This window comes from Labrus mixtus, chromosome 9 (genome assembly GCF_963584025.1).
Source record: "Labrus mixtus chromosome 9, fLabMix1.1, whole genome shotgun sequence".
Lineage (NCBI taxonomy): Eukaryota > Metazoa > Chordata > Actinopteri > Labriformes > Labridae > Labrus > Labrus mixtus.
In genome coordinates this window covers 18,429,989-18,456,895 of record NC_083620.1, presented here as the reverse complement: position 1 = coordinate 18,456,895, position 26,907 = coordinate 18,429,989, and the positions used below count along the sequence as shown (strand labels likewise).

Below are 26,907 nucleotides of genomic sequence, written 5' to 3'. Positions count from 1 at the left end.
TATACCTGAGAGGTTATCTGACGGAATACATCGTAATCTCCACAAATCAATATGGGAAAGCTGGTTGGCACTTTATTCAAATCCCCCTTTTTTCCATTGATCCTATCCTAATATTGAAAATGAAGCTTTTTCGCTTTCTGGTTGACATTTTTACTTCAATGCTTTACATAATCTTTCAAGTTTTGACATTTACAAATGGGATAAGGGCTTCATAAAAAAAAAAGTTATAAATGTGTACTGACTATCCAAACATCCATTACAATCAATGAAGTCAAGATGGTAATTGACAGACAGTTGCTGTATAAATACAATATTAGACCGATATATAGCAAGCAGTGGCGGGGTAAGCAGCCCGAGGAGCAGCAGCTGTGGGTTAGGGGTGACCAGAGAGGGCCTTTAGGTCCATTGATTAATAACTGGGACAGACTTGTGTGTATGCTAATGCCTGCAAGACTGTACTTCAAAGAGTTTCCCACTTATCTGTTTTTGCCTATTGGAACATAAGCTAGCATGCACATAGTGTTCAAGAAAAATTCTACTTCATGTTTTAAATCATTTTTGAGATGTAAAAGAAAAGAAATATAAGAAAAGCTTTCAAAGAGGAAGAGCTTGGATTTTGACCAGTATGGTTACAACTTTTAAACATTTGGTCATGCTTTAATAGCTCTCATTAATGTTAGATTTAAGGAAATCATTTCACAGATCTAGCAGTAACTTCAATGCAGCCAACCTTGAGGCCAACAGTAGATTCAAGGGTAGGAGTTATTACGAGTTGCATCATCCTAAATGTGAAATAACAAGCTCCCAGTGCTTGTTCCATCAGTCTGTCATGTCACCAAAGCACTTGTCAGAGAAGCTCACATTGATGAATATTACAAGCCATTGCACAGTGGCCTCAGGACATGCAGACTGTTGAAATGAGGATTCAGACTCTTACCTCCAGGACTTTTGGGCTGCCCTGTCGGCCCAGCGTGCCCATGATCAGGCCCCATCTCTGGGCTGATCGAGCCGTGTCGATAGCCTTGAGCCTTAAGGCTCGCATGGCCTCATGGTCATAGTACTCCCTGCTGAACACCTTGCTGTAGGGGTCATATCTACCAGCACATACAAAAAGAGGAATAGACACAAAGCTGTGAATGCATTTCACACATAACAATCTATCACTCAGGTAAATGTCTTGAGGAAGAAAGTGCAAGAAAAGATGAAAAAAATCAAATCATGAAAAGTCATCAAGTATGACGGGAGTTGGTGTATCTAAGGAAAAATACGAGGTATTTCTAAACAACTAATCTGCTTTTCTTTGGCGCAATGAGTACTCTTGAGATTAGAACCTTGTTTATGAGAGAGACCCGCGATATGTGTGGCAGTGTGTATGTCCATAACAACACGATTTGATTTTGCATAGAAACAAGATGAATACAGATCTGCCTCCTCACCAAATAGCATCAAGAAACAACAATAACAGGGTTACTGTTGACAGTAATTTATTCCAATTATATTAGCTTTAAAAATATCTCTCCTATGCATAATCATTCTTAATCTTAATGATCTGTTGTTGTTAAATATATATATATTTGTAAAATGTCTCACTTTTCTTGTAAGACTACCATATCCATATTTTGCAGTCCTAACACCATACCACTACCTGTTGCTCTCAAATTGTGTGAACAGTACTGAGGTCAATGGATTATAACAAACATTATGTTGATGAGCTCAGCTATTCATTACAGTGACTCAAAAGTATTGGATTAAAAAAGGAGCCACAGTACCTGTAGGCAGGGATATCAGGGTTTGCGATCATGATTGATTCCAGATGAAATCTTCCATCTCCAAGATAACTATAAAGAAAGACGAATCAATTCAATGTTAGAACGCACAAATAGAATAATCCTCTCCAGAAAACCCCCCAGACAATCAGAATTAACTAGCAACCATAACAAATATTGTTTCTCTTGCTCTATTCATCTATCCATTCATCTCTGCAGCCTTCTAAAAGAAAACATCAGCGTTACCAGGCAGAGGGCCTGAGGCGGAGGGTCTGCTCATCTATGCTGTCGGGGAACGTAACCCCAACAGCTGGAGCATGCTGTTTACAGACAAATGCAAGCCCTCCCGATTAAACCGGGCTCTGGTTTGGGAATTCACCAAACCATAAGTACAGAGGGGCTTGTAGGCGCCTGAAAGCACAGTAAACCCCCTCTCTCAGGGTCAGGCTGAGAAGAGTCCTGCTGTTACTTTAGGTGGGCTCAGGTCAGTCCTCCTACTCATTAATCTATGGTCTCAGTAGGCCTACTGAGAGAGGGCAGGCAATTAAGCCTACTAATTAGTCAGCTTTACAGTAGAGGCAGCTTGGACCAGGTCATGGGGTGGTTTGCCACATAGGCTACCTGGAGATATGTCTAGCTAAGACTTAAAAAAAAGCAAGTGTGTGTTTGTGTGAAAGTACACATATGCCTGCCTATACCTGTGTGTGTGTGTGTGAGTCATGTATGACAGTGAATGTACAACACAAAATGTACCCAAAGGGACGGCTTCTCTTGGCTTTGCTAAGCAACAACCAAGGCCTTCATATAATTATGTTCAGAACAAATAGTCTGCTGCACTTCAGCCAAGCTGGTCCTCAGCTCTCTGTAGCTTTAAGAGCCTGGAGTGCTTTCCCTGTAATCACAGTCCTGACATCCATATTCTATTATTCTTTATAAAAGTTATCTTCCTTTTATGGTGAAGCAGTGCATCTATGCGTTATGGAACTAAGTCTCTATACATTCATATTCTTCCTAATGGTCTTATACGACTGAGACAAAGTGGAGGCTACTGACAGCTTATGATTCTTTTCATGCACTTTTTAAGCTTTTAGAAAATACTTCCCTTCATTGTAGAAATGAGACACACCAGGCCTTTTCTTAAGCCTCAAGTCAGACCTCAAAGACTTATACACACAGACCCATTCTCCAGAACGCTCGAGTACCTCAAAGTTTAAGAGAGATGCAATTAAAAGTAACATATTGGAACGCTGACTCATTTTGAATTTATGTAACATGTCACATGTTACATTTGAATTTATTCTACTTTCCAAGGTTATGAAAAAAAAGCCTACACTGCTAAAAGGAGCACACTCTGTCCTGCTTTAGCAGTAAAAGTGGACAAAAATCACATGATTGAAAACCTTAATTGACATTTGTTGAAGTCAAAGAAAGCTTGTTAAAACAGGGGGGGACTCTGAAATTAAGATTGGGAGGCAGCTGTCAGAGCATAATAAAATACTTCTTCCATTCGGATTAATGGCCCATTCTTCCAAATTTAAGTTTGGGAGACTGGGCCTTTTTCTAAGGAGAGAAAGCAAAAGAGAGAGAGAGAGATTTAAAGAAGTGTACCAACTCTCAGGCAGCCTAATCGATTCCCTCTACCATCCGAACCGTATACACATCAAAGAGAACGCACATTGGATTAGAAGTTGAAGAACAACCTTAACTCTTCTACTTTCACATGTACACACTAAAACACACACATGCACACACACACATTTGTTTCTGTCCCATACTGCCAAGCTTACCCATACAGCAAATCTTGTTCTTGTTAGCCGTTTTAATCCCGAGCTCTGGAGGTTTTAATCACATGGACTAACGCTAGATACGCACTAATCAGATATAAGGGGTGATGCACCTAGACATAATAATACCCAGGGAATTACTTCAACTCCGTGTGCACCACAAAGCATAGGGCGGTGTGTACTGAAGAGCCGCACCAGATGTACTGTATGGACAGAAAGTGGCTGCGGAGGTGTTGTTTATTTGCCTGACGCTGTTAGTTTGCCAGAGAGCTCTCCTCCCTGCAGAACAGGCAGGATACGCATCACTTTGATAGTCTCACTTGCACTACATTTATATAGATGTACATAAAATGCAGAATCGAAAGTATTTTAGGACACGTGCAGCTTCCTCCTGGATTTCTTTTGTTTCTTCCATTTGTAGGAAATGATTGGGAAATGAAAACCCACACAGCTTTTTTTTATGTGTCGTGGTTTGTTTAAAAGTGGTCTGCCTTTCTGGCTTAACACAGTGTGAAGGTATTTTTAGCCTCTGTCCTGTATCTGCATCTGCCTGTTTCCTGCTGAATGTATTAGAAGCCTTGCACATTGTGGTGATGTCATACTGATTGTTCCCTGAGTCGTGTGGATGGATCTGGTCATAGAAGACATTGTTATGGTAGCTGCTAGGAGAAGGGGGTGAGGATGAGTAATCGCCGGTTTGACCATGGGCTGAAACTGTGATGTGGCAGACAGGAGGAAAAAAAGTATCTTACATGATAGCATCCACATGGCGGTCCAAGCGAGGGGAGGTACAGCCCAAAATTTCTCCTGGTGACAGAGGTCGACACTGCGGGACCAGCACATCGTACTCCAGCTTGAGAGCAGCACTCACAGCCTACAGCATGGAGGAAGGAGGGAGACGAGATAATGAGGGATTTGTATGTTTGGACAGTTCAACATCAACACATTCCTGTTTTCTGGAGTAGCCACAGGTTTGGAATTGCTTTCCAAAAGGAAATCTATGCGAAAAACTATTGGTTACTCTTAGAAGGCTTTCAAGACACACAAGTAGGTATTAATAGTGATAAAAAAAAAAAAAAGGTGTGGATGGTAATTTTCTTTACACACCAAGCAGACAACTAGTGGCGACGAAGGCCACCTGTGGCGTTGGCGCACGACGGCTTTTGTCTTGGCCAAAGAGTTGCATAAGAACACAATGCAAAGACGGCAGCCGACGGTCAACCACCACGTACGTTCTGCGCATGCGCGATAGGTAATAACTGTCCATGCCAGCAGGCGGTGGGACTCTGTAAACGTCATTCCAAAAAGGGGAAACCGGAAGAGGACGAGCAAGAGCGCGGATATATAAACCGTTGTTGTGATACGAGAAGACAATTTTCTCACTGCTGTCGCTCAACACTTTTATTATAAGTACTTCTTATCGAGAATAATGTCTGATAAAAAGTTGAAAACTGTACTGGCGTGGTCAGCCCTTGGTCTTTTATTAGTGGAACAAGAATAGAAGAGGCGCTTCCGTATTTCTTCTCGTGAACTTTTATAGGCTTACAACTGCTAAAGATGACGGATTTTCTTTCCTTTTTCAGAGCACATGAATTATTAATTTCTTTCAGGACCTAAAGACAATTTCAACCAAAATCTTAAAAAGTGTTTCTGGAGAAAATGACTAACCCTGCCTTTAATTCCATGAAGAATTGACTTCACAAAAAACAGGATCTACCATCTTTGTTAATTGAACCACACACATTTGTACTTGAATATATTGAGTTTTTTCATTGCTATATGACGTATTCCTTTTTATAAAACCTTCAACTATATTATTATTTAGTGGATGGACTTTAAATAATTTTGTGTTTTCAAAATATTTCTTGGTAAACATTTAAAATTCTCTTCAGTTTAAAAAAAATAATTACAATAAAATGCTTAAATGTGTAAAAACTCCTCTGGCATCCCATTTTCTACTTAAGGCTCATCTTATAACACTGATTTAAGCCGTCACTTCCTGCTTGTTAATAAACATCTAAATGTGCCAAGCCTGAAATGTATGCAGTGAGGCGGCTCATCCAACTTTTTTCTGTTTGGTTTGCCTGAGCTCCTGTTTTTATGAGGGGGGGAAAAAGGGGCAGCATTATGGAAGCGATTAGTGATCAGAATTCAAATGATAAAGCTAATTTGAAAATTCAAATGAATTAACAGAAGTGCTTTTTCATTTTCAGAATATGAGTGTATTATTTGACTCAAAACTAATTTATCTAATTAGAATTTTAGTTTACAACTTCAAAAATGCACATTCTTTGACTAAATTAAAATGAGGAAGAAAATGACATTTGCTTTTTCATTTTCAAAAAATGCCCTGCTAAATCTGTATCATAATTCAAATGAAAAAGCTCATTTTAAAATGAAAATGCAGTAACAGAAACATGTTTTAATTTTCAGATTATAGGTGCATTATTTGACCTATATTTAAAATTAATATTCAGTCATCCAGTTTGCATTATACTTTTACTCTCTATGTATGCATATTGTATGACATAATTCAAATGAAAACAAAAAGGTCTTTGGCTTTTCGTTTTCAAACTTGCCGTGCTAAAAAGTGATCATAATTCAAACCAACTCGAAAACGAAATGGCAAAGTGGACGGCGCAGGAAAGTGACGTCAGACTCCAGCTCCCAGGCAGGTGAACGTAATGTTTACAGTCTATGAGGCGAGTGGGCAGAACGCGCAGTACGATGGGTGGCGGGGTGAATCTTTAATGCTGGTACAAGCTCCAAACTAGTTATTTTGATTCAATTTTAGCGTTGTAGTTGATTATTCTTTTAATAACTACAAAACAACCTCTGAAAGGGAGAGAGAGCTCATACAGTCGGCCGAGAGGGAGACTATGTGCCATTACGCACAGAGGATGAGACATTGAAACTTTGTGCACAGAGCTGGAGAGATTATTTGAAACAGAAAATTCAATCGATAATCTTTTTTAATGTAATTAAGTTAAGCAGAGAAGAGAGTGATCTATAATCTATCAATAAACCGGTCTTAGGACACATCTGTGTGAATTTCACGGCGTGCAGATGCTGAGTGACTCTCACAGTCAAAGATAGTGGGCATGGTGTCACGTGTGAGACTTGGCAGCTCGGGTTATAAAACTGCTGCGTCATGCTCGCTGAAAGTTCAGTGTGCGCTGAAAAAAACACTCCGATCACCACCTGTATCACAGTGTGAACTAAAGTCTGCCCTAGTGTTAAAGATTCACCCCGCCACCCATCGTACTGCGCGTTCTGCCCGCTTGCCTCATAGACTGTAAATATTACGTTCGCCTGCCTGGGAGCTGGAGTCTGACGTCACTTTCCTGCGCCGTCCACTTTGCCATTTCGTTTTCGAGTTGGTTTGAATTATGATCACTTTTTAGCACGGCAAGTTTGAAAACGAAAAGCCAAAGACCTTTTTGTTTTCATTTGAATTATGTCATACAATATGCATACATAGAGAGTGAAAGTATAATGCAAACTGGATGACTGAATATTCATTTTAAATATAGGTTGAATAATGCACCTATAATCTGAAAATTAAAACGTGTTTCTGTTCCTGTATTTTCATTTTAAAATGAGCTTTTTCATTTGAATTATGATACAGATTTAGCGGGGCATTTTTTGAAAATGAAAAAGCAAATGTCATTTTCTTCCTCATTTTAATTTAGTCAAAGAATGTGCATTTTTGAAGTTGAAAACTAAAATTCAAATTAGATAAATTAGTTTTGAGTCAAATAATACACTCATATTCTGAAAATGAAAAAGCACTTCTGTTAATGCATTTGAATTTTCAAATTAGCTTTATCATTTTAATTCTGATCACTAATCGCTTCCATACAGCATTTCCTTTTACACTTGATGTGTTTAGAATTTTAATTCTTGTGACTTTTTTTTTTTTTTTTTTTTTTAAATATGAAGGCTTTGTAAGCACACAGATAATGGATGCAAACAAGATAGATATGCAATGCTGTATGTGAGCAGAAGGACAAGTGTTGTATTTAAAGATGAAGGATTGACAGAAGCCAATGAGGCAAAAAATGGGAAAGGTCAGCAACTGTGATTTTCTGTGAATCTTCATGGGCCGGGCATGACACTTTGATTTTGACAAATGTGGCCACTCAGGGTAAAATATGTGGATGTGGACACTGACAAAGACCCTGTCTACAACGCAGCAGGTTATACTAAAAAACAATACAAATATGTATAACATAATATCAAAAATACACATGAAATATCAGCATTCCTAATAAAAAGAGCGCTTTCATAATCAAGAAAAGAAACCCATCCAACACCTACTTTCATTAAAGTAAAGGGAGAAGATGAGAGAGCAAACAATTACAACAGAAAATAAAATAACGAGTTAGTGTGCTTGGAGGTGGAAAGATAAATTGAATGTTTTAAGGCTAATTTAAGACAGTCCACGGGGAATACACAGTGAACTCCCAGCTTCTCCCGCCCATACTGTGTGACCTCAGCAAACCCACACACCATAAGACATGATTGAAAAACAGGCACACATGCTAACAGAACACCATGCATACATATATACAAACACCCCACATTAAATATGACCCACATGCCGAGCGAGGTTTAAAAATAACAGTGGTTACATTAGCGAAAGGCCCCCGGAGTGCAGCAAATGAGACACATTACAGATTTACAGAGTGAAATGTTAAACCTTAATGCTATAGATGCTGCCACTGCTTATATAAAGAGCAGAGATAAGCACGACGCTGAACCGAGAGGCCTTCCGAGGTTCATTCCACCTTTCAAATCAAAAATAACCGCTGCCAGGTTCCTCAAACCCACACTTGAACTGAGCTTAAGTTTGGAGTGCAAGCTTGTTCATAAAAGACAGGAAAAGTACAGAAATATATACGTGTGTGTGTTCCCATACTGTATCTATAAAAAAACACTTAAAAGAGAGACAGGAAATACACAAAAGTGACAAGACTATTCAGGTTCAGATTCAGAATCACTCTACGTCAGCTCTTTCTGACATACACACACACAAAAAGAGTCTTCTACACAACACACACACAAATTCAGACAGAGCTGGTGTTTAATCACCTGCAGTGCTGCCACAAACTGAATAGTGCTGACGAGCGCCAGAGATTGTCCAGGGGGGAAGTTGAACTTGACCGTGTCCAGGAAGTGTCCGTTGTCCATCTGGATGTCCACAAACACGTAGAGCATCTTTATACCTGCTGTGGAGTCTATAGGGACTAAAGGGAGGCAAAAAGGAACAACGGATGAATAATTCACTCTGTTATGTCAGGTTAGCCAGTGGCATATACACTATTGATGCTGCCTCGAACATTAACACGAAGCACGTGTGCAGGAATATATGGGTAGCACAGGACATGCATACTTCAGCTTGCAGAAGGCGCCCACCGTGTGATCTGACTGAAACTCATTCAGCGTGAATCTCCAGCAAATGCAAGAACTGATGCAAAGACCTCAATTATTGAGGGGAAAGAGAGGGACACATGCGATCACTGTTAATGCCATTAATTTCACAGGCCATTTACTACGCTAACTCGCCACGCGAGAGACGTGCTGAGTTAGGGGCTGAAAAAGTAGGCGAGGGTCGAACAAAAGGAATGGGGGGCACAGATATGAAAGGTTTATTATCGTTGGCGTTGGTCATTTTAATTTGTCTTCCTCTTGTGTTACATTCAATTATAAGCTCAGGAGCTTCTTTTTTTTTGTCGCGATCAAATAAATGGCTCATTATGTTGGAGATGTTTTATGAGCATTTGCAGCTTTACATGATGACCAAGTTAAGTAAGCCGTGAGAGGGACAAATAGGGGACTAAAAGAATGAAAAATGGCGGGAAAAAAAAGAGAGCAAATAGAGATGGGTGGAGGAGCTGAGACAGACACGTCTTTCACTGGGAATAAAAGGCAGATAGGATGGAGACCAGGAGGACGAAATTAAAAATTCCCATTAAAGTAGGCTGGTTAAAACTGAAATTCAATATGTTGGTAGAGGTAAGTGATTTAATAATGTAGTATATTAATTCTGAAAGATCAGGTCATGGAAGAGAGGAAGAGTGGAAAAAGTAATAGGATACTCTGAGTGAGTGTGTGAGTGTGTTTGGAGGTTTTGGGGTGGGGGCGGGGGCGGGGGCCTTGTCAATAAACTGGCAGCAGCAGTAATGAATGGGCTCACATCTCAGCACAGAGGGAAGAGCAGGAGATGGATGTGGGGTTTAAAAAGGTGGGCTCTGCCACAGGCTGCATGTTGAGTGAAAAACCAAAGAGTTAAATATATCATGAGGCTAAAAAGGGTTGGAGGAGTCGAGTTAAAAAGACTAACAGCTGTCCAATGCTTGTTTATGGACACTCGCTAAACCTAAAGGGCAAAGAAGAGTGACATCGATCTGTGTTCGCATTAGCATGGTAGCCTGAGAGCACTTAGATGCTGCAATCAGAGACACAGTCAATGAGACGGACAGGACTCACTCGCCCCATCAGTGCTTCTACACAGCTATACATCTCTGTCTCAAGAAAAATAAAAAAACATGGTTTACTGGCTTATTGACGGATCAATATGTACTAACAGATTCCATTCAAGATTGTGAGTGTGGAAAATCAGTAAATGACAGCCTTCACTACTCTAGATATGTAAGTATCAGTGAATGCAGGTTTGAGGGACAGTGTTGCCAGATGTCTTCTTTATATGAAATCAAAACTTTAGTTCAGAATTGTATTTGTATTGTTTCTTTGATTTTGTATATTTTTGTGGAAAATTAACTTGATCCCATACACACTAAACGCGTCCAGGTTTAGAGTTAGTATTGGTATTGGAATCATTGTGAAGTGATGTCATGAAACAATGAGCGAAGGTTGGTGAATGAAGACTGCATTCTACCTGAACAGGTTTGATTTGGGTCTATAGATACACAGTACATTTAAACATGGACATAGTCTGATGGTTTAATGACTCAGGTGTCAAATCATGTTCAATCAAATGTTTCAAGAAAAACACCCCAAAAAATGTGTCTTCATTTTTTATTTATTAGGTGGAAGCAACCTTCCTCTGATCTGTTCCTTAAGAAAAAACAAAAATCAGTGTGCAGTATTTTTTATTTTTTTAAATCTAAGAGACTCCCAATTCTACTACATTTCCCACTCATGATCAATCGTATTCACCTTTTTATCCAAAGAACAATATTGGTGGTTTTACAGTGAAAAGAGTTAATTTCAGTTCTTTTCTTAAAATATTGACTTCTTTTTCCTGTAATCTAATACAAAATCTGTTTTTTGTAATTAATTGATTTAAATCATTAGCTCAAAGCTGCTTTTCTCCTGGAAACAGGATAATTTTCCTGTTACCAGGCTGGTCACTGTGACAGGCCAGGCTGTGACAGGCATGGACCTCACTAATGAGGTAAGGTCAGCCTATGTCTCTGTTTGTTCTGTTTTTATGCAACTCTAGGGATTCCAGAAAATAATAAGTTTGAGATCTCAAGAAAACAACTGGAAATTACTTCTCACAGGAAAACAGAGAGAATATAATGTTTGGATACATGCCAAGAATGAGTTATTGGATCAAGGTCAAATTAAATTCTCACCTCTCATATCATCACATACTACGACACCTCTAAAACATATTATGAAATGGGCTTATGGTTTTGCCCATATTGTCCTGTACTGGATGGAGGGGCTTTTTGAGGATGAAAGTGGAGATAGCACTGATATTCAAAAGCAGATCCCTCAAAGGAAATGAAAGGAGAATAAAGGAGCACAGGACACACAGCTCTCTTTGTGAGTCAGTCAGAAATCAGTGTCTTTAATCTCCCACAGGTACCTGACATCTTTGGAAACAGTGCACATAATGTCCTTATGATTGTGTGATGAAGTCAGAAACACATACATACTGGCACTCTTACACACAGATTATTCGGGTATCTGTAGTTCAATCCAATTTGTTTGAAAATCTCTTCAGAGAAACTTCACAACCAACCAATAATTGAGCTTAGGGTATTTTATCTTTAGGCCTTTAGGGTTCTGTGTGTAAATTGTGGACATGTTGTTCATATCGCTTTTGTAAATATATGTGCATGCACACATAACTCCCACACAGATACCAGAGAATGAGTGTTCATGTCGAAAGACAAACAAACACACAATAAAAAGCACATTGAAAAAGCTTTCCGGTGTATTAAAATTCTGTAGGTCATTGCTGGTATTTGGGAGAGGGGAGCTTGTTCTGGCAGGGATATATCAAAACTATTGATTTAGCATTTCCTCCCATGTTCAGTAAGAGACAGACAGCGGGGGTGAGGCTGAAGGTCCTCGAGAACTGCATGAAGCTTTCTAAAGGACGGCTCTAATGTATGTTCCTCATTGATCTGCTGGCTAAATGGAATGTCCGGGCTCCAAAGGTCTTATATGTGCTTCCATACTAGAGTTAGCAGGATGCGCTAACTAGTTACGTTTTCCGTTGATCAATAGCTCCATCGGTTAGTCTGTTTGTTCTCTGACTTCTTCATGCATCACTCTTTTAAGGTCTTAGAGAATTCACATTTCTCCTTGGGATTCAGAGAAATGGACAAACATTGTGCTAAATCCCAGAGCTGAGAAATAAAGCACAAGCAGACGAGCCAAAAACTGGCCACTTGAGACGTGCTCCAAATGTAAGTCAATCACAGTTAAGCTCAATATTAAAATGCCTAACTTTAAAACACAATCATACAGTCACAAAAGCCTGGTGAACAACCAGTATTGGGCTCTATAGTACATTTTCCTGTAATATCATACAAGTTGTCTGAGAAAATTCTATCAAGGCTAAGAATAATGGATAATAAAAGGTGTCTTTGCTTTGAGTGACAGGCTGACTCATAGCTGTCTGTTAGGTGCAACTCAGCTACTTCAGTTACTCAACCTAACCTCTTGGTTGTTTTTGTGTTGTCTGAGTCTTTTGGGGATTTTTGAAATGCAAATATCAGACAAATACCGTCGTATGCCTTGCATTTATTTTTTGGTCCAAACAGGCCTTTGAGAGTCTGGTCTCTCGTATGTGAAATTGGCTATTATTTATATGTCTTCAGGTATCTCTGCTTTTGAACTCGTACAGTCTTTGCCAAAATGTGATTTATATATGGGGTTTTGTTTATTGGTGTAAGGATTGTTCTTTTCTTTTCCAATAGAGGAGACGCTGCTCAATAGTGATGAGAACATATTCTCTTTGAAGTTATTGGTTCATGACTTTTTATCCGCTGTTCACTCTGCCTACAGAGAAGTGGGTGAACAAACGGAGAGTCCTCTTTATTTCATCATTTTCCTTAGCTTATAGATAAAGAACTCTGGTCAGCTTCCTCTACGAATAGAATCGCTGTCAGTGGGAAACAAAAGTACAGTTTCCCCAACCAAGAAAAATAGTCACAGGTGCATACTGAATACTTTTAATAGCTTAGCATTTGAAACAAATCCTCACTCTCTTCATGTGGCTCCCTGTGGTACATAACTGAAGACTTCAAAAAGCCATTCGTCTATCCAGTGGGTTATGTCATGGTGGCAATGTATTATGATAATACAGTCAATGGGAATAACATGCACACATGGAGTTAAAAAACAAACAAAAAACAGACTTACTGAGACAGCTGTGTCCATAGTGCACCATGAAGTCAGCTCCCAGAGCTCTGGCGGTGAAGTCGTCCACGCAGCAGGCCCCGTATGTCACGTCCCCCATCACAATGGTATCTGCCTCTGTGAACCTGCAATATACAGACACACACAAACAGACACTAATCAGTGCTGTCACAGACCATATGCGCGTCCTGACGTTCGTTACCACACGATCAATACACAAAGCATGCCAGGCACAGTGTGATTATGAGAGAGCTGAATGAGATCAATGCCCGTCCACTTGCTACAGATAGAGTACACTATATAGTATCTGACAGCGGTGTCAGTCAATGACTGACTCACAGCTTATCAGGGTGACACATTGCTATTCTTTGGCTCGTCATGACCGGCAGCCAAAGGCCTGAGTGTGGCACAAGCGGTCTGGTAGTTAAAGCCCTGTCAGGCGAGGGTTAATGGGTGTAAGAGTCAGCCCAGCCGCAGAAAAGAGGCTAGTCTGTCTTTGGTCTGGATTTACAGAACATCTGCCTGGAAACAACAGAAACCACCTCAGCAACAGTTAGTTTCTTCAGCACAAGGATAAAGCATTCAGACTGGATGCTTTATGCCACAAATAGGTTAAAAGAATTAAGCACAGACGACGTTGGTAAAACGCTCCACTTTGTCTTTAATAGGAAACAAGCCGTGACCTTCTTGAAAGGAAAACCACCAAATTAAGCAAGCATCTGTGGACCTAGATGTGTTAGGATGAATTGCCAACACACGCGAAAACAAGCGCTTTCTTTTATTGCCCTTTATAGGCGAATAAAATGCTAAATAAACCCATAAAGGCTAAGTGAAATGAATAAAGTCTCGGAGTAACAGGGATGAAGTGCAAATGAACAGAAGCTCGAGGCATTGCAGGGGAGGAAAGATGGGGAGACAAGGGGGTGGTTGCAAATGTTGGTTGTTGCCAGGTATTTGTGGCTGTATTCTGACAGATTTAGGCTACACATAAGGGGGAGAATAGAGATGAGACAGTGGGCTTGGGGAGAAGAGAAAAGTGATAAACAGACATGGCTGCACACAGAACAGCATCAGCAGCTACCAACACATTCTAAGTAATGTGTCTCCTGCTGTCCAATCTTTCAACCCACATCCACTCTGTTTATTTCTTGCTCTGCTCCTCGCAAGGGGCTTCACACAAAGTTTCTGTTTAGCCTTTCCTCCCTCATTTTCACTGATGGAATCTCTGAGTTGCACACTCTCTGGGCTCCTCATCATCTTCCCCTGGTTTTATGTGTTGTCTCTCCCTATTTCCCTGTCCCCTTCTCCTCTAATGGCTGCTCTCCAGTGAGGGGCAGCGCAGGCCAGCTGAGCCCAGGAAAACACACAGAGCAACTTATCTGGTAAATAAACATTCGCCTCCCGAGATTTTAATCAATTACCTCCTCTTCCTGACAAGGTGTTGATTTTCTGGGTCGAGTGTCACTGTACTGCTTACACGTGTGTTCACAGCCGACAGCAGGCAGGTAATTACGGTGAACTAAAAATGGTATAATCACACGGGGAGTTTGAAGTCTGTGCACTCGAGGACTAGTTTGCTCATTCGCTGCAGCCTATTGTTCTTTCATCGCAGTCTGATGACTTTGTTTGTAGTTGCATAAAGGTGCATCAACCTTTCAGCTAAAAATACACAGCCCCCCTCCCCCCTATACAAGAGAAGAAAGAGTATTCCCTGGAATCACTGCGGACCATGCAGAACTATCTGCAATTCAAAACATAGCGCTGCAGAAGATTATTGTATCTAATCAGCCATCTATCTGCCAGAAATACCATTATCGTGTTATCCTCATCGGCAGTGAAGTGCGTAGCTAGTTATTTCCAGAGTGACTACACTGAAATGTCATGGTAATAAATGCTAAGAATGCGATTAAGAGGCCCCTTAAGAGATGTGATACCACTGGGATATGGGCAGAGTAATTACTGAGCAACCTATAGTCCCATGTTCCTCTGGGGGAGAGGAGAGGGAAGGCAGGAAAAAGGGAATGAAAAGTGTCAGTTAATCAAATCCTATTTCTAACACACGTAATCTCACGCAGGACATTCTATATGACTGGTGGGAACGTAAACAGCACAAATGTCCTCCTCATTTGAATTTATTCCTCTCGCTATCTCCTTCGTTTCCTGCTCGCGCGCTCACTCTCGGATCGGTCGCTTTCCTGTTTCCTTCTGGATATCAGCACTGGTTTCCCTCATCTCAGGGTGCTCACTCAGTTCACCCATTCCAACCGAAATGTCATTAAGATCTAATTAAGATGTCAGGGAAGTTTGTGAGCTCCATAACACCCCGTGTTAATTAGCTCTTTAGCATACAGCTCAATATGTGTGAGAAATTGCCAACTGATTGGAATCTTTGTTTTAAAAACCACAGCGTTGCAGGAGCAGACCGAAATATATACCGTACACGCACACAATGCAAGCATGAGTGCATACACTTTCATGACTTTGGATTCAGTGCCAGCTGACTGTATCACTGTGTATCAGCAGGTTAAGTAGCTGATTTGTTTTATATCAATATCATTCTCATTCCTCACCATTAATGTTCCTTTGGAAGCAGATTTATCCTCCTGCTCCTGACTCTGGAGATAATAGACTTTTCTGACTTTGACAGGATTTTTTCTGCATAAAAGATGTTGGTACCCGTGTAGATGCTGCAGGTAACAAAGACAAAAACTCCTGCCTTGACACATCCCATGTGCAAATGTTTTTCTATTTTTTAACAGATTTCAATGTTGATGATAATTATTAGACAGAATTTAACCAACAGGTACTATTTCTAAACATTGATGTTCATTTAAGGTTTAGGTGTTAGGACGGCAGCTGTATGAAATTGTCACTCAGTTTTAAAAATTTAAAAATAAAGTTTATACGGTTTTAGGAAGGACTTACTATATACTGGGCTTTCTGAACATCAAGGACAAATGTATTTGTGTGTGTGTGTGTGTGTGTGTGTTTGGGGGGGACTTCTGTTAACAGAACACTCGTTCAATCTTCACTCTTTTGGGGATGGAGTGGACCAACTTCATGTATTTCAAACACTTCAATAGCAACATATGAGTGCTTGACTTAAACAGTTGTGTTTCAGAACTTTCAGAGCCCCCATAGAAAAAGCTTTTTCAAAGTTTGAAGCTATATACTTTGACGGATAGCAACTTAGAATTTGCACAAATCAATGATACCATCTTTATTTATGTGCTAGACTTTGAAACATTATAAAAGATACTTTTACACTGAAGCAACAATATGAAGGAATACGGTTTAAGGTGGAAAAGTCACATATTTTTGCTTTAAGGAAGTGGTTACCATGCTGAACATTGAATAGGTCATCTTTTATTTTAATTTTCATGGTTTAACTTACAAACATAATTGTAAGTCATGTTTTATTTACCGCTAAACCGTCAACATTTAACTAAAAAGTAACAAACTGTGGCTTTAGTTGTCAGCTGCTATGACAAAGCAGCCATGTGCTGCGAAAAAAAAGATCCAAGGTTACAAAATGTGAACTCAGTGGAACCAAATGAAATTGTTGGAACAAGAAATAAAAGCCACAAACTCCACTCAAAACTCTTGCAATTTAATTGGTTCACAGCAAATATGTTCTATGTATAGTACCTGTAACAAGCTTTGTGTTATTGATGGGGTCAGGGCCGGTTCTTGGCATAGGCAATATAGGCGGTCGCCTAGAGCGCCACATGCTGGAGCGGCGCCGCCACAAGACAAATTCATGCTACTTGTGATGCATTTATGTATTTGCTCAGCAAGAGTGGTGATTATCAACAAGCCAAAAACTGGTTAAAACTGAACTATTCAGTCATCTGCAGTAACTGTAACAGTTAATACAATTTGCATGCTCTCTTGTTTCACTTGTAATTCAGTTTGTTCAACAGTACCTTTGCTAGGAAAGAGAAAAAACAAGTGAGAAAGTCTCAAACTCTCCAGGTTTAAAAGTTTTGCATCCTTTGGTGTCAATTATAAACATTGCATCATTTTTTATTGTACCATCTGTCAGGAAATTATGTAAAGGTAAAAAAAAGAAGATTCAAGCATCCTACTACACAGGACTTCGGCAGCGGAAGAGTTTGGTAGTTAGTTAGCGCTGTCTTCTCACAAAAGAGAGTTTTGACTTTAATCTCCAGGCAAAGCTCCCTCTATATTAAGTTTGCATGTCCTCCCAGTGGGTGTGTGGGTTTCCTCCAGTGGCTCTCATACTTCAAATACATACAAAAATCGTTTTGTGCCTCTTAATTGCCAAGTAGGATTGTGAATGTGTTGATGCTGATGGAGTGGAAAATTATCCTGGATGTTTCAAAGCCTCAGTATCAATGCATGATGCGACTACATCAGCCTCATCTCAATTGCATTTCTACAATACACTGTGCTACCATGCGTGTCATTACATGTCAGTCACAACTAGCATGTTCTATTAGATCTGTGGTGTTTTCATTTGGGCTATAATAAACAGTAAATTGAACTCAAATCAGTACATAACTACAGAATAATATCCTGCAGAAAGAAGCCAAAGGCATGAGAGCTTCCTCTCTGTATAGCTAACAAGACGCTATATAGGAAAGTTTACCTTGACACAAAGGCATTAAGCATGTCCCTGTACATGCCCATCCAGTCTGTTATCAGAATACTTAATGGGAAAAATTATCAAAGTTACACATCTGCTGACGCAAGTGGCTTACATTCATTTGTAAGATAACAGGCGTAAACGTGTATAAAAAAAACATGCTTATTTATTTGACGGTAAGGTCTTAGCTTTCATTTTGCTTTATTGACGTTAGAATCTCAACTATAAAAACACTGAGAGAGTTTTCTAATGAATTATTTCAAACGTATTGCATTAAACTGTTTTCAAATCAAAAAGGTTGCATGTACCTTTTCCTATTTAAACAAAATGCAAAAAACCACATCATGTTATTTGTTCCTAATGATCAGTTAATACCTGTCTGTGCCTAATGAGATGACTATTTGTATTACCATATTAGTGGCCTCAATGTAGTGTGCAACTCAATTAGTTAATGGAAATGTTTTTGTGGGAAAAGCTAAGAGAGAGCCTGAGTTTTCAATTTGAAAGTCGTTGCTATTCATCCTAATCAGCACATCTTTACTGCTGCGTTTAACTTTAGTTTCTCCATGATCCTGTTTATTTACTGTTTCTACATATCACAATCTTAGAACACCTTACCTGATGTATTAGGAAGCACTGATGGGAGCCTTTTTTGCATCCCCTCTCAACCACAGCATGGAATTACGATGTGATCTTCACCCAAAATAAAAAAAAAAACGAATCTCATGTGCCAAACTTGTGTGGGCTCAGTTACGATTATCCCTTTAGCTGCTCCTGTGCCTATTTACGATATAATGAGAAGTGTCAGAAGTTTCCAAAAGATCTTGAGCTTCTCTGATCCAGTTGGCTCTACTTCTAACAATCATCTTTGCCATTGCTTGCAGCTCCAAATGAAACAGATGCATCAATAAAAAATGTATTTTCAACAAAGTTAGCGCTATAAAGAGCACAGATGTTAAAGTTTTTCATGACAGTTGCATGAAAATATGAAAAGCTTGACTGACCTAGATGGTTCAAGGTCTAACTACTTTACATACGCTGGGCCTTGAGTACAGAAATGTAATTCAGGTATAGCAGTCCTTCTGCTAAGGAATTCAAATCGAACCTTCAAGACCCCAAAAGTGGTACATGTGGTGCTAAAAAGCAAGAACAACTGTTACTGGAAGGCAGCTTTTACATTACAAATATGTATCAAATGTTAGTTTTAAACAGCCTTGACTTTTATCAGGGTACTGTGAATACTTAAGGTAGAAGAAGAACACCACAATGTGTGGCCAAGACTTCACAAAAATAGAGAAAACATGGAATAAATATGTAGATATAAAAACCCCCAGAGCAGCTGTAAGCCACAGCACAAACACAGGCAGACTTATTTGTCCGCCTTTTGTGCATGTTTGTGTGCACACATTTGAATGATGTGACTGAGTGAATCATTGTGCAGCAGGAGAATATAAACGGGTAGAGGGATTAACGAGGGCAAAGCAGCAGTTTTTCTGCTCTTGAGAATCTCATGATTGCCTGAGCATCTGTGCATTGAAAATTAATGTTTCAAATGAGTATAGTCTGCAGTGATTTACCCGGAATGACCCGGCTGAGGTGAATATATACAGGAGAGATTAGACGAGAGAGCAGAGGCACTTTTCTTCTTCCAAGAAAAAAAAGTCGGTATTGTTACCGTGTCTCACTGCAGCTTATGAGGAAGGTTGCAGCACACTCCACACAGCAGGTTTTCTGTCTGTATGACTGTGCTTCCAGGGAGATTTTTACATCTGAAGTCTAATAATAGCCGCGGTAGCAGACTGGTCTCACAGGAAACAAATTGACAAGCAGGTCAGCAAGGTAGGTAAAGGTGCAGCGGCTCTGCTCTCGCACGGTCGCCACTGATACACTGTGGGCAGACAACTCAAATGAGCATTTGTGGCCGGATTCCACAGCGAGCCACACCAGCGAGCACTGGCACTCAAACACACAACGACGCAAGGCCTGCCTTACCCTGTAAACAGAATGCATGTGTGAATTATTTCCTATGTCTGTTAAAGGCTCATCTTTTATTCCATTACACTTCAAACACCCGCTCCCCTGCTGAGACATTGTGCGTCTGTGAGTAGGCTTTGGCATGGGGCAGAGCACATTGGCCCAGGAAAAGAGGCTTCTCTCAAAAGTGGCTCGGAAGCTCAAGAGAGATGAACTGCTATTATTTCCTCATCAAATGGGTTCAGTTGAGGTAAATCAGGGTAGAAAACAACACTAAATCAGAAAAAAGCTGCATATTAAAGTCCGGTGTATGAGTACAAATCTTGAGTAGTAGAACAACAAGAGAACATGTGAGTTGAAAAACAACGTGACAGGATCAAGAGGGGTGGTTTTTACAAGACCTATAACGAAGAGCTAGGGCAAAGATTGAGGGAAATATAAAGGGATAGGGATAAAGTAGATACTGACAACGAGAGGGAAGACACAAGACGGGTGACCTGCTTGCTGCAGTGATAATATTAGCAAATCTGATATCTATAATCCGCTTTCTGAATATATAACATAGAAAATAACCCAACAAATGCTCCCCTCCAAAAATACATTTGGCAAGGGGAATTGGGCAGAAGGATTAAATGATCTCCTCTCCTTTCGTTCTGTATGCTTTCCACTTGATGGCTTTCCTTGCCTATTTTGGCTATATTTCATTGTGGAATTGACACAGGAATCCGGAGCTGTCTGTTTCTCCCAGAAAAAATCCGGGGACAAAAAAAAAAAACCCTCCTGTAAATTATGACATTCTTACCGCAGCCATTGAACACCTGCCAGGAATGTGTAAACACAGAGATGCGAGGCGGCGAGCGCCGGCTGATGCGTAGACAGATGTTTTCAGTAATACCATTAGATAATCCCGCTAACTCCCTGAAAAACAAGATCATTAATGCTATTTCTGTGAGTGTGTCTCATCTATTTGTCATGGCATTTGTTCAAAAGCCTGAGCCGTGGGTCATTATGGAAAAGCCTACAGCTTTATCAAGATAGAGCCCTGAACTGTGCAGTGTGGCAGGGCACGCTTAAAAAAAGAGCAGAGCAATCCGATCTACTAAACAGTCTAAATGATGATGTAGAAACACTTAACACAACTGACTGCTGTTTGTGCTGAAATTGCTGCAGGAAGTGAAAACTCCATGGTTAGACCTACAACCTTACACAGATCTAATCTCAAAAAAGATCATTTAAAATACTTGATCTAGTTTGACACAGTGGTTATCAGATCAGCCAGTATATAAAGACAGAAAAGAGGACCAGGGAGCAAAGGGGGGGGGGGGGGGGGGGGGTTAAATGCTACTGTGTTTCTACAAGAACACATCACTAAAGCTTATGGTTGCTGGGGAAACAATGAATTCATCTTTTGAATGACTGAAAGTATATGAGTCACACAATAGGAGGTCATGGAAAGGTTGGAAAGAATAACAATTTGAGGGACTATTTGAAAGCTCCAACAATATGAAATATTCTTGAGTAAAACAAGGGGTTGAAAAAACACTTTGGTTGTGAACAATGGACCAAATTCTTATCTGCAATGTAACAAACACACCCTCTTTTATTTCACATGTCTCTTGCAGATCCCCTCAAGCTAAGAAAGCTTTTAAAATGTTTTATTAAGCTCTCTGAGGAATTGTTAAACTCATTTTTTGCTAAGCTGGTCACCAACTTTTACTGCTCTCATAGCCTGTTTTTAGCACACACAAAAAGCTCAGACAACCTATTTTACCATTAAGCAGCAAAAATAAAAGTATACATTTTTCTCAAGGAGAGTGAACATTAGATTTCACATTCCAGATGACCAGAAAAAAAAATCCAAAGAAGCTAATGGTGCTCAGGATTTGCTGGATGTGCAAATTGCAAGTTAACCTCATCTATTCAAAAGTAACAATATGTCAGTGCTGTCTTTACAACCGCTTTTCAATTCCCCTAGTGGCTAGAATAATTACTGTAGGCCAAGAGTTCAATTGAAAAAACAGTTTCTGTAAATGAATGTGTTACCTTTAAAGAAGAAAACTAGAAAACTCATCAGGTCACTGATCTGTGTTAGTAGTCACCAATCTTAATAGGCTTAATGGGATCATTCAAACCAAATTACAGGTCAACCTAGCAGAAAGGTCCTGTGAATCACGGGGAAGGACATACGCCCCTGAGTGCAGGATAAGTGTTCAACCTTTGCGATCTCAGAACCCATAAGCTATCGTCTCACAATGACATAGTCCCAGCGAGCATCAGCCAACGTATTTGGAGATTTTGGTGTAGCCAGCCGTTAGCAATAAAGGAATTTATTTTTCTTTCTTTGCCTTTGTTTACAGGCAAACTTGAGAAAAGAGAATGGATTGGTGTCTAGAAGCATAGTGGATTTTGAGCTTAACTTTCATGCATACCTGTTTAAAGACATTAATTAGAGCTTAATTGTCAGTGACAATGGTTCCAAGAATTGCATTACTGTGGATTGTGTACCACCCCTTTTGCTTTGCTCTATGCACAGACTGTTTTCCTGTATGCAGCCGAAGCCGGCTATAACTCTGGTGGATAATACTACTCAAAACAGACACTAAACACTTTGATTACCAAAATCGGGTCACCTGCCTACAGATTCTTCAATCTTGAACAGAATCTTTACAGACTACACCATTCATTTATTATTCCAGTTTATGACACATCTTAAGCAAATCTATATTTGTCATTTTTGACCTGTATACTTGCATAAGGCCACTAGACATACTACATTTAAAAAAAATCTATAATTTGATTTAATGGGAATGTAAAGACTTTTCGAACGATGTTATATTTCTTTGTGTGGTTTGGTCAGAATGGCCAACAAGGAAGCTAAACAAATAATGCAGCAGCTGTAATCACATTTTGATTTGATACAAAAGGGGCATTAAGTATAATTAAACCCTTTACTACCAAGATCAAACCAAAATAAATACATTTATATGCAGAAAACAATATTAATCAAAAATGGTACAGTTCTGCATATAAACCAGTTTTCCTCATGATACAAGTAAAAGGTAATAAAATAATCTTTTCTTTTATTGATTGATGAGGTCAAATCTTTCTAATCCCACTTTTATTCATCCCTAAGGCCCCCCCCCGTCGACTGTCATGAGGCTCCCTCAACTCATTTCACAGTCTCTTCCCTCTCTTTTCATTCTCTCAAGCTTTTTGACTCCATCTTTCTCCTCTTCTGCTACTTGTCATAATTTCTCTGTGCTGCTGTCTATCATTACAGATCTCACTTAATTTTCGGGAACACCCTCTCATTAAGATTTATCTCAAAGCCAGATGATTAACGGTGAGTCCCACATATTGAGTCGTCCTTTATTTATCCTCTAACAAAAAAATGACTCTTATACGAGCAGCTGCTCCTTTCCTTGATCTCTTTCCTTTATCTTCAACAATCCTTGTATTTTCTTATTCAAGTAGCTGTTCCATGTTTGATTCATAACACATCAGCATGGCTGAATTCACAACATAAGAGTGTTAAAAGCTTAATTAGGGTTCTGAATATTATTCTTATTAAGCAAATATTCAATTGTTTGAGTTAAAAAAACGCTTTCACACTTTTATTTTGTTTTTTATATTTCCAGCTAGTGCTTTGTGCATCCCTAGTTTGTGTCCTTCAACTGCTGACGAAAAGGACATCATTTGTTATATACTTCCAATAGATTCTTTCCAGGCCGTGCACAGCTCTCCTCAAGTGCAATTACATGGTCATGTTTCTGGGACTGTGCCATCCAAAATGAGAGCGATTATGGCTGGTTGGAGAGGTTGGGTTAGAGACAGAACAGAGGTGAAAATAAGGACTGTAACCTTCATTGCTGAGCGTTGCTCAATTTCTTGTAAGCACTGATGAGAAGACCTAAAATGTGTTCCCAAATCAGGAGTATTAAGCCACAGATAAAACTGGTGGTTTCTAAACTGATGGAATGAGAGAGGCCTATCTCTATCAGACTGCTCTCTTACCATTGTCACAGTTTACTTGAAAGTCAAAGTCTGTAAAGGAACAAACACAAAAAAAACTCCCTCTCGCTGGGCCAGTTTTGCCAAAGTGACCTTTTTTTCCTTATTGTATCTCGAGATTGAACCAATTGTATTGTTTTTGACAGCACAGGCAATTTCCAAGGTGCTATGTGTCTGGATATCACATGACACAGTGTCAGCACCTATCAGGCTTTGCAGTGTGCCTGGACATGATCTCCCCCCTGGAGGAGATGTGATTAGCAGAGATAGAACATTGGGTGTCTTAGTGGTCCATCGGCCTTTGTCTATATGGTGAAGTAGTGAAGACACAAGTGTAGCTGATTCACTTTACACTCTCCCATTCCACAGCTTGATACTATAGTGAGGGACTTCAATTTCTACACCAATGTGTTTCTAAAGGTGTCTAGTTACACATATGAAAAGATTTAAATTCAACTCCTATAGGAAAATCTGTGAGAGCTGCTGAAACTTCGGGTACCTGGAACCCTATTTGTTGAAAATTGGATTTTTTTTTTAAAAAAATTCACATGTGCCTTAAATAGCATGTTTGGGGTCAAATTAGGGGTTATTTGGGACGCTGGATCCATTGCTATTTTGCACCAAAACCACTCCTTGGTAGAGAAATGGCTACACCAACTTTTCCAGCTCTCTTGAAAACCCTTTGTTTAGGTGAAAATCAATGTTGCTTGTTGCATGTGAATTATAAAGCATCTTCATAGGTCTATTTATAAATGTATTAGTGATGGTAACTACCTTTTATTGCAATTGCAATTTATTAACTGTGCAGTTGGTTAACATTTGTAGCAAGAGAGTGAGTTCTGAGTGGCAGGTGCCAGGCGTGCTCAAGCCATTCTGTGGATCATGGACAGACACAATAGAGTCCACACATATCAAATAAGTGTCTGACAACTATGACACAAAATTGGACAAAATATGAGCAACAACAGCTTCCACTGAGCGAATAATCAGCAAGCTTGCTGGCGCCTGACCAGTGCTGAGAGCCAGCTTGATTTTTAGAGGACACAGACAAAGAATGGAAAGCCAAACCGCCTGGAACTTGGGGTGAAGTTGAAGCTCTCCGACAGAAGCTGGATGATTTAGGGCGCGGTCACACTGGCCATCCGTACCGTGCTGTACCCAAGCACGATTGCCCCCCCGCAGAGCCATTCCCCCGCTGGCCGGCGCGGCCCGCGGTCACACTACACAGGACTATCCATGCCTAAGCACGATTACCTCTTGTACATAACGTCGTAATACAACACATGCACGCTTTATGTTATTATGAAGCGTGCTCAGTTTACAAACAGGCGCACGAGAGAGAGAGAGAGAGAAAAAGAGATGCACAGTCGAGTCCGCGTCCGCACATCAGAGAAAAACACAGAGCGCATGACAGCTACTTTACTGACTTTACAGCTTATTTTAAGCCATTTTAATCAGACACAGCAATAAATAAGTTGCGAGTCCGCGCGGACGCCCGCACATCGGAGAACAACACAGAGCATGACAGCTACTTTGTGGATTATATTGTGTCATTTTAGTCAGATACAGCCATGAAACTTTGGATTTCTCCATAATGAAGGCTGTCAGCGTTGTTTACCCGCGTGCTTGTGCTCATGCATGAAGTGTACCGTGCCGAAGCACACCTCTCCGAAGTGTGCCAAAGCCAAGGAAGTGTACCGTGCCTGAGCACGATACGGAGCGGTCACACTGGTCAACGAACTGGACTTCAGCGTTGAAGTGTGCTTGGGCACGGTACGGATGGCCAGTGTGACCGTGCCCTTAGAGAATCGCAGTAGGAGAAACAACTTCTGCATTTGGTGAGGGATTTATCTCCTGGGTTAAATTATTATATTCAAACCTACAGGCAGCAGTCATGATAAATGGGAGGTTTTATCAGTATTCTTATATAATCTGCCCCTCGTTCCTTTAATTAACAAAACACAGAGATGGTGGACAGTAATTCATGAAAATAATATAACTGGTCGTGAGTCAGGATATTCCTTTGATACCTAGCCTCTTTATATTGGGGGACTCTTCACCTGTAAGGGGGATCCCTGAATCTCAGTCATGATGGATCCACACAGCTATCATGCTAGGCTGGATGCTCCTTATTAGAAAATGGAAAGCCGCAGGTCTCCCTTCATCCAGCCTTTGGTTCACTCAAGTAAGTGTAGTGGGAGCATTTGAAGAATTAACATAATATAGGATGGTAGACCGGCTAGACTTCAACTATGCTAAATAGGAAAAAATAATTAATTTTATTGAAAGGGTCATGACTTTTCTTTTACTCTCTCTTGATGAAAAATATTAACTATTGTGCAGATACTAATCCTAACAGGTTTGACTCATCTTGGTGGGGTGATGACAGCCCCATATATTCTGACGGTAACTTTATAGTCTGCAAACAGAGAACTAAACAGTTCCATTCAGTCTATTTGGAAATATTCATATTTGACTGTTTTTTTGGTCTTAAAAAATTCATGTATAATAATAAATGTATAGCTTCAGTTGACTTTATTTATCATTGCACTGTTTTGACATCCAAGTGAAACACTTCAGAAATGTCCCCTCAGATGGGTTCGTCTGTATTTCTATGATGTCTTGAACAGGAGTTAGAAATATCCTAGTTTATCACCACTTGTACAGCTGTTGATCCAAGAAGGCTGCCAAATGAAACAATTTCCGAGTCATATCTTCAGTTTGTTTACATCGCCAGGACGGCCGGCCGGCTCATCCCCTCGCGTATAAAAGTTGTTTAATTGAGGGACTAGAGAAAATAAGAATAACATACTGTACTCACTGCTTAATTGAATGTGACATTCGTAAGCGTTTCTAGATCACGGTCATTTCGGGTAAATTTACATGCAGTGTGAAGATACGAGCATAGTAAAGATCACTAGCATTAGCATGCTAACACAACAATGCAGCGCAAGTTGTTTTGGTTTCATGCTGGTGCTCAAGGACGACAGCTGCTGGATAAAAAGAAAAAATCACATATTATGCCTTTAAATACCTGTAGGCAACTTGAATAATTCCTTACATGACCTCATTAGGATTGTAAGGTTACAAAAATATTCAATAAAAAGGTAAATGGAACCTTATTTCTCCAGCTAGACTG

General features: G+C 39.9%; 1 protein-coding gene across 1 annotated transcript in view; it reads right to left on the bottom strand.

Annotated features, from left to right (window-relative positions):
* Positions 1 to 26,907, bottom strand: part of dph1 (diphthamide biosynthesis 1) — a 58,619-nt gene that overhangs the window by 11,110 nt on the left and 20,602 nt on the right. The window contains exons 4-8 of the mRNA XM_061046647.1: positions 13,178 to 13,299; positions 8,645 to 8,799; positions 4,303 to 4,424; positions 1,770 to 1,838; positions 938 to 1,094 (exon numbers count right to left, since the gene is read on the bottom strand). Coding sequence (XP_060902630.1) covers positions 938 to 1,094; positions 1,770 to 1,838; positions 4,303 to 4,424; positions 8,645 to 8,799; positions 13,178 to 13,299 — 625 coding nt within the window. The remainder of the gene's footprint in view (positions 1 to 937; positions 1,095 to 1,769; positions 1,839 to 4,302; positions 4,425 to 8,644; positions 8,800 to 13,177; positions 13,300 to 26,907) is intronic.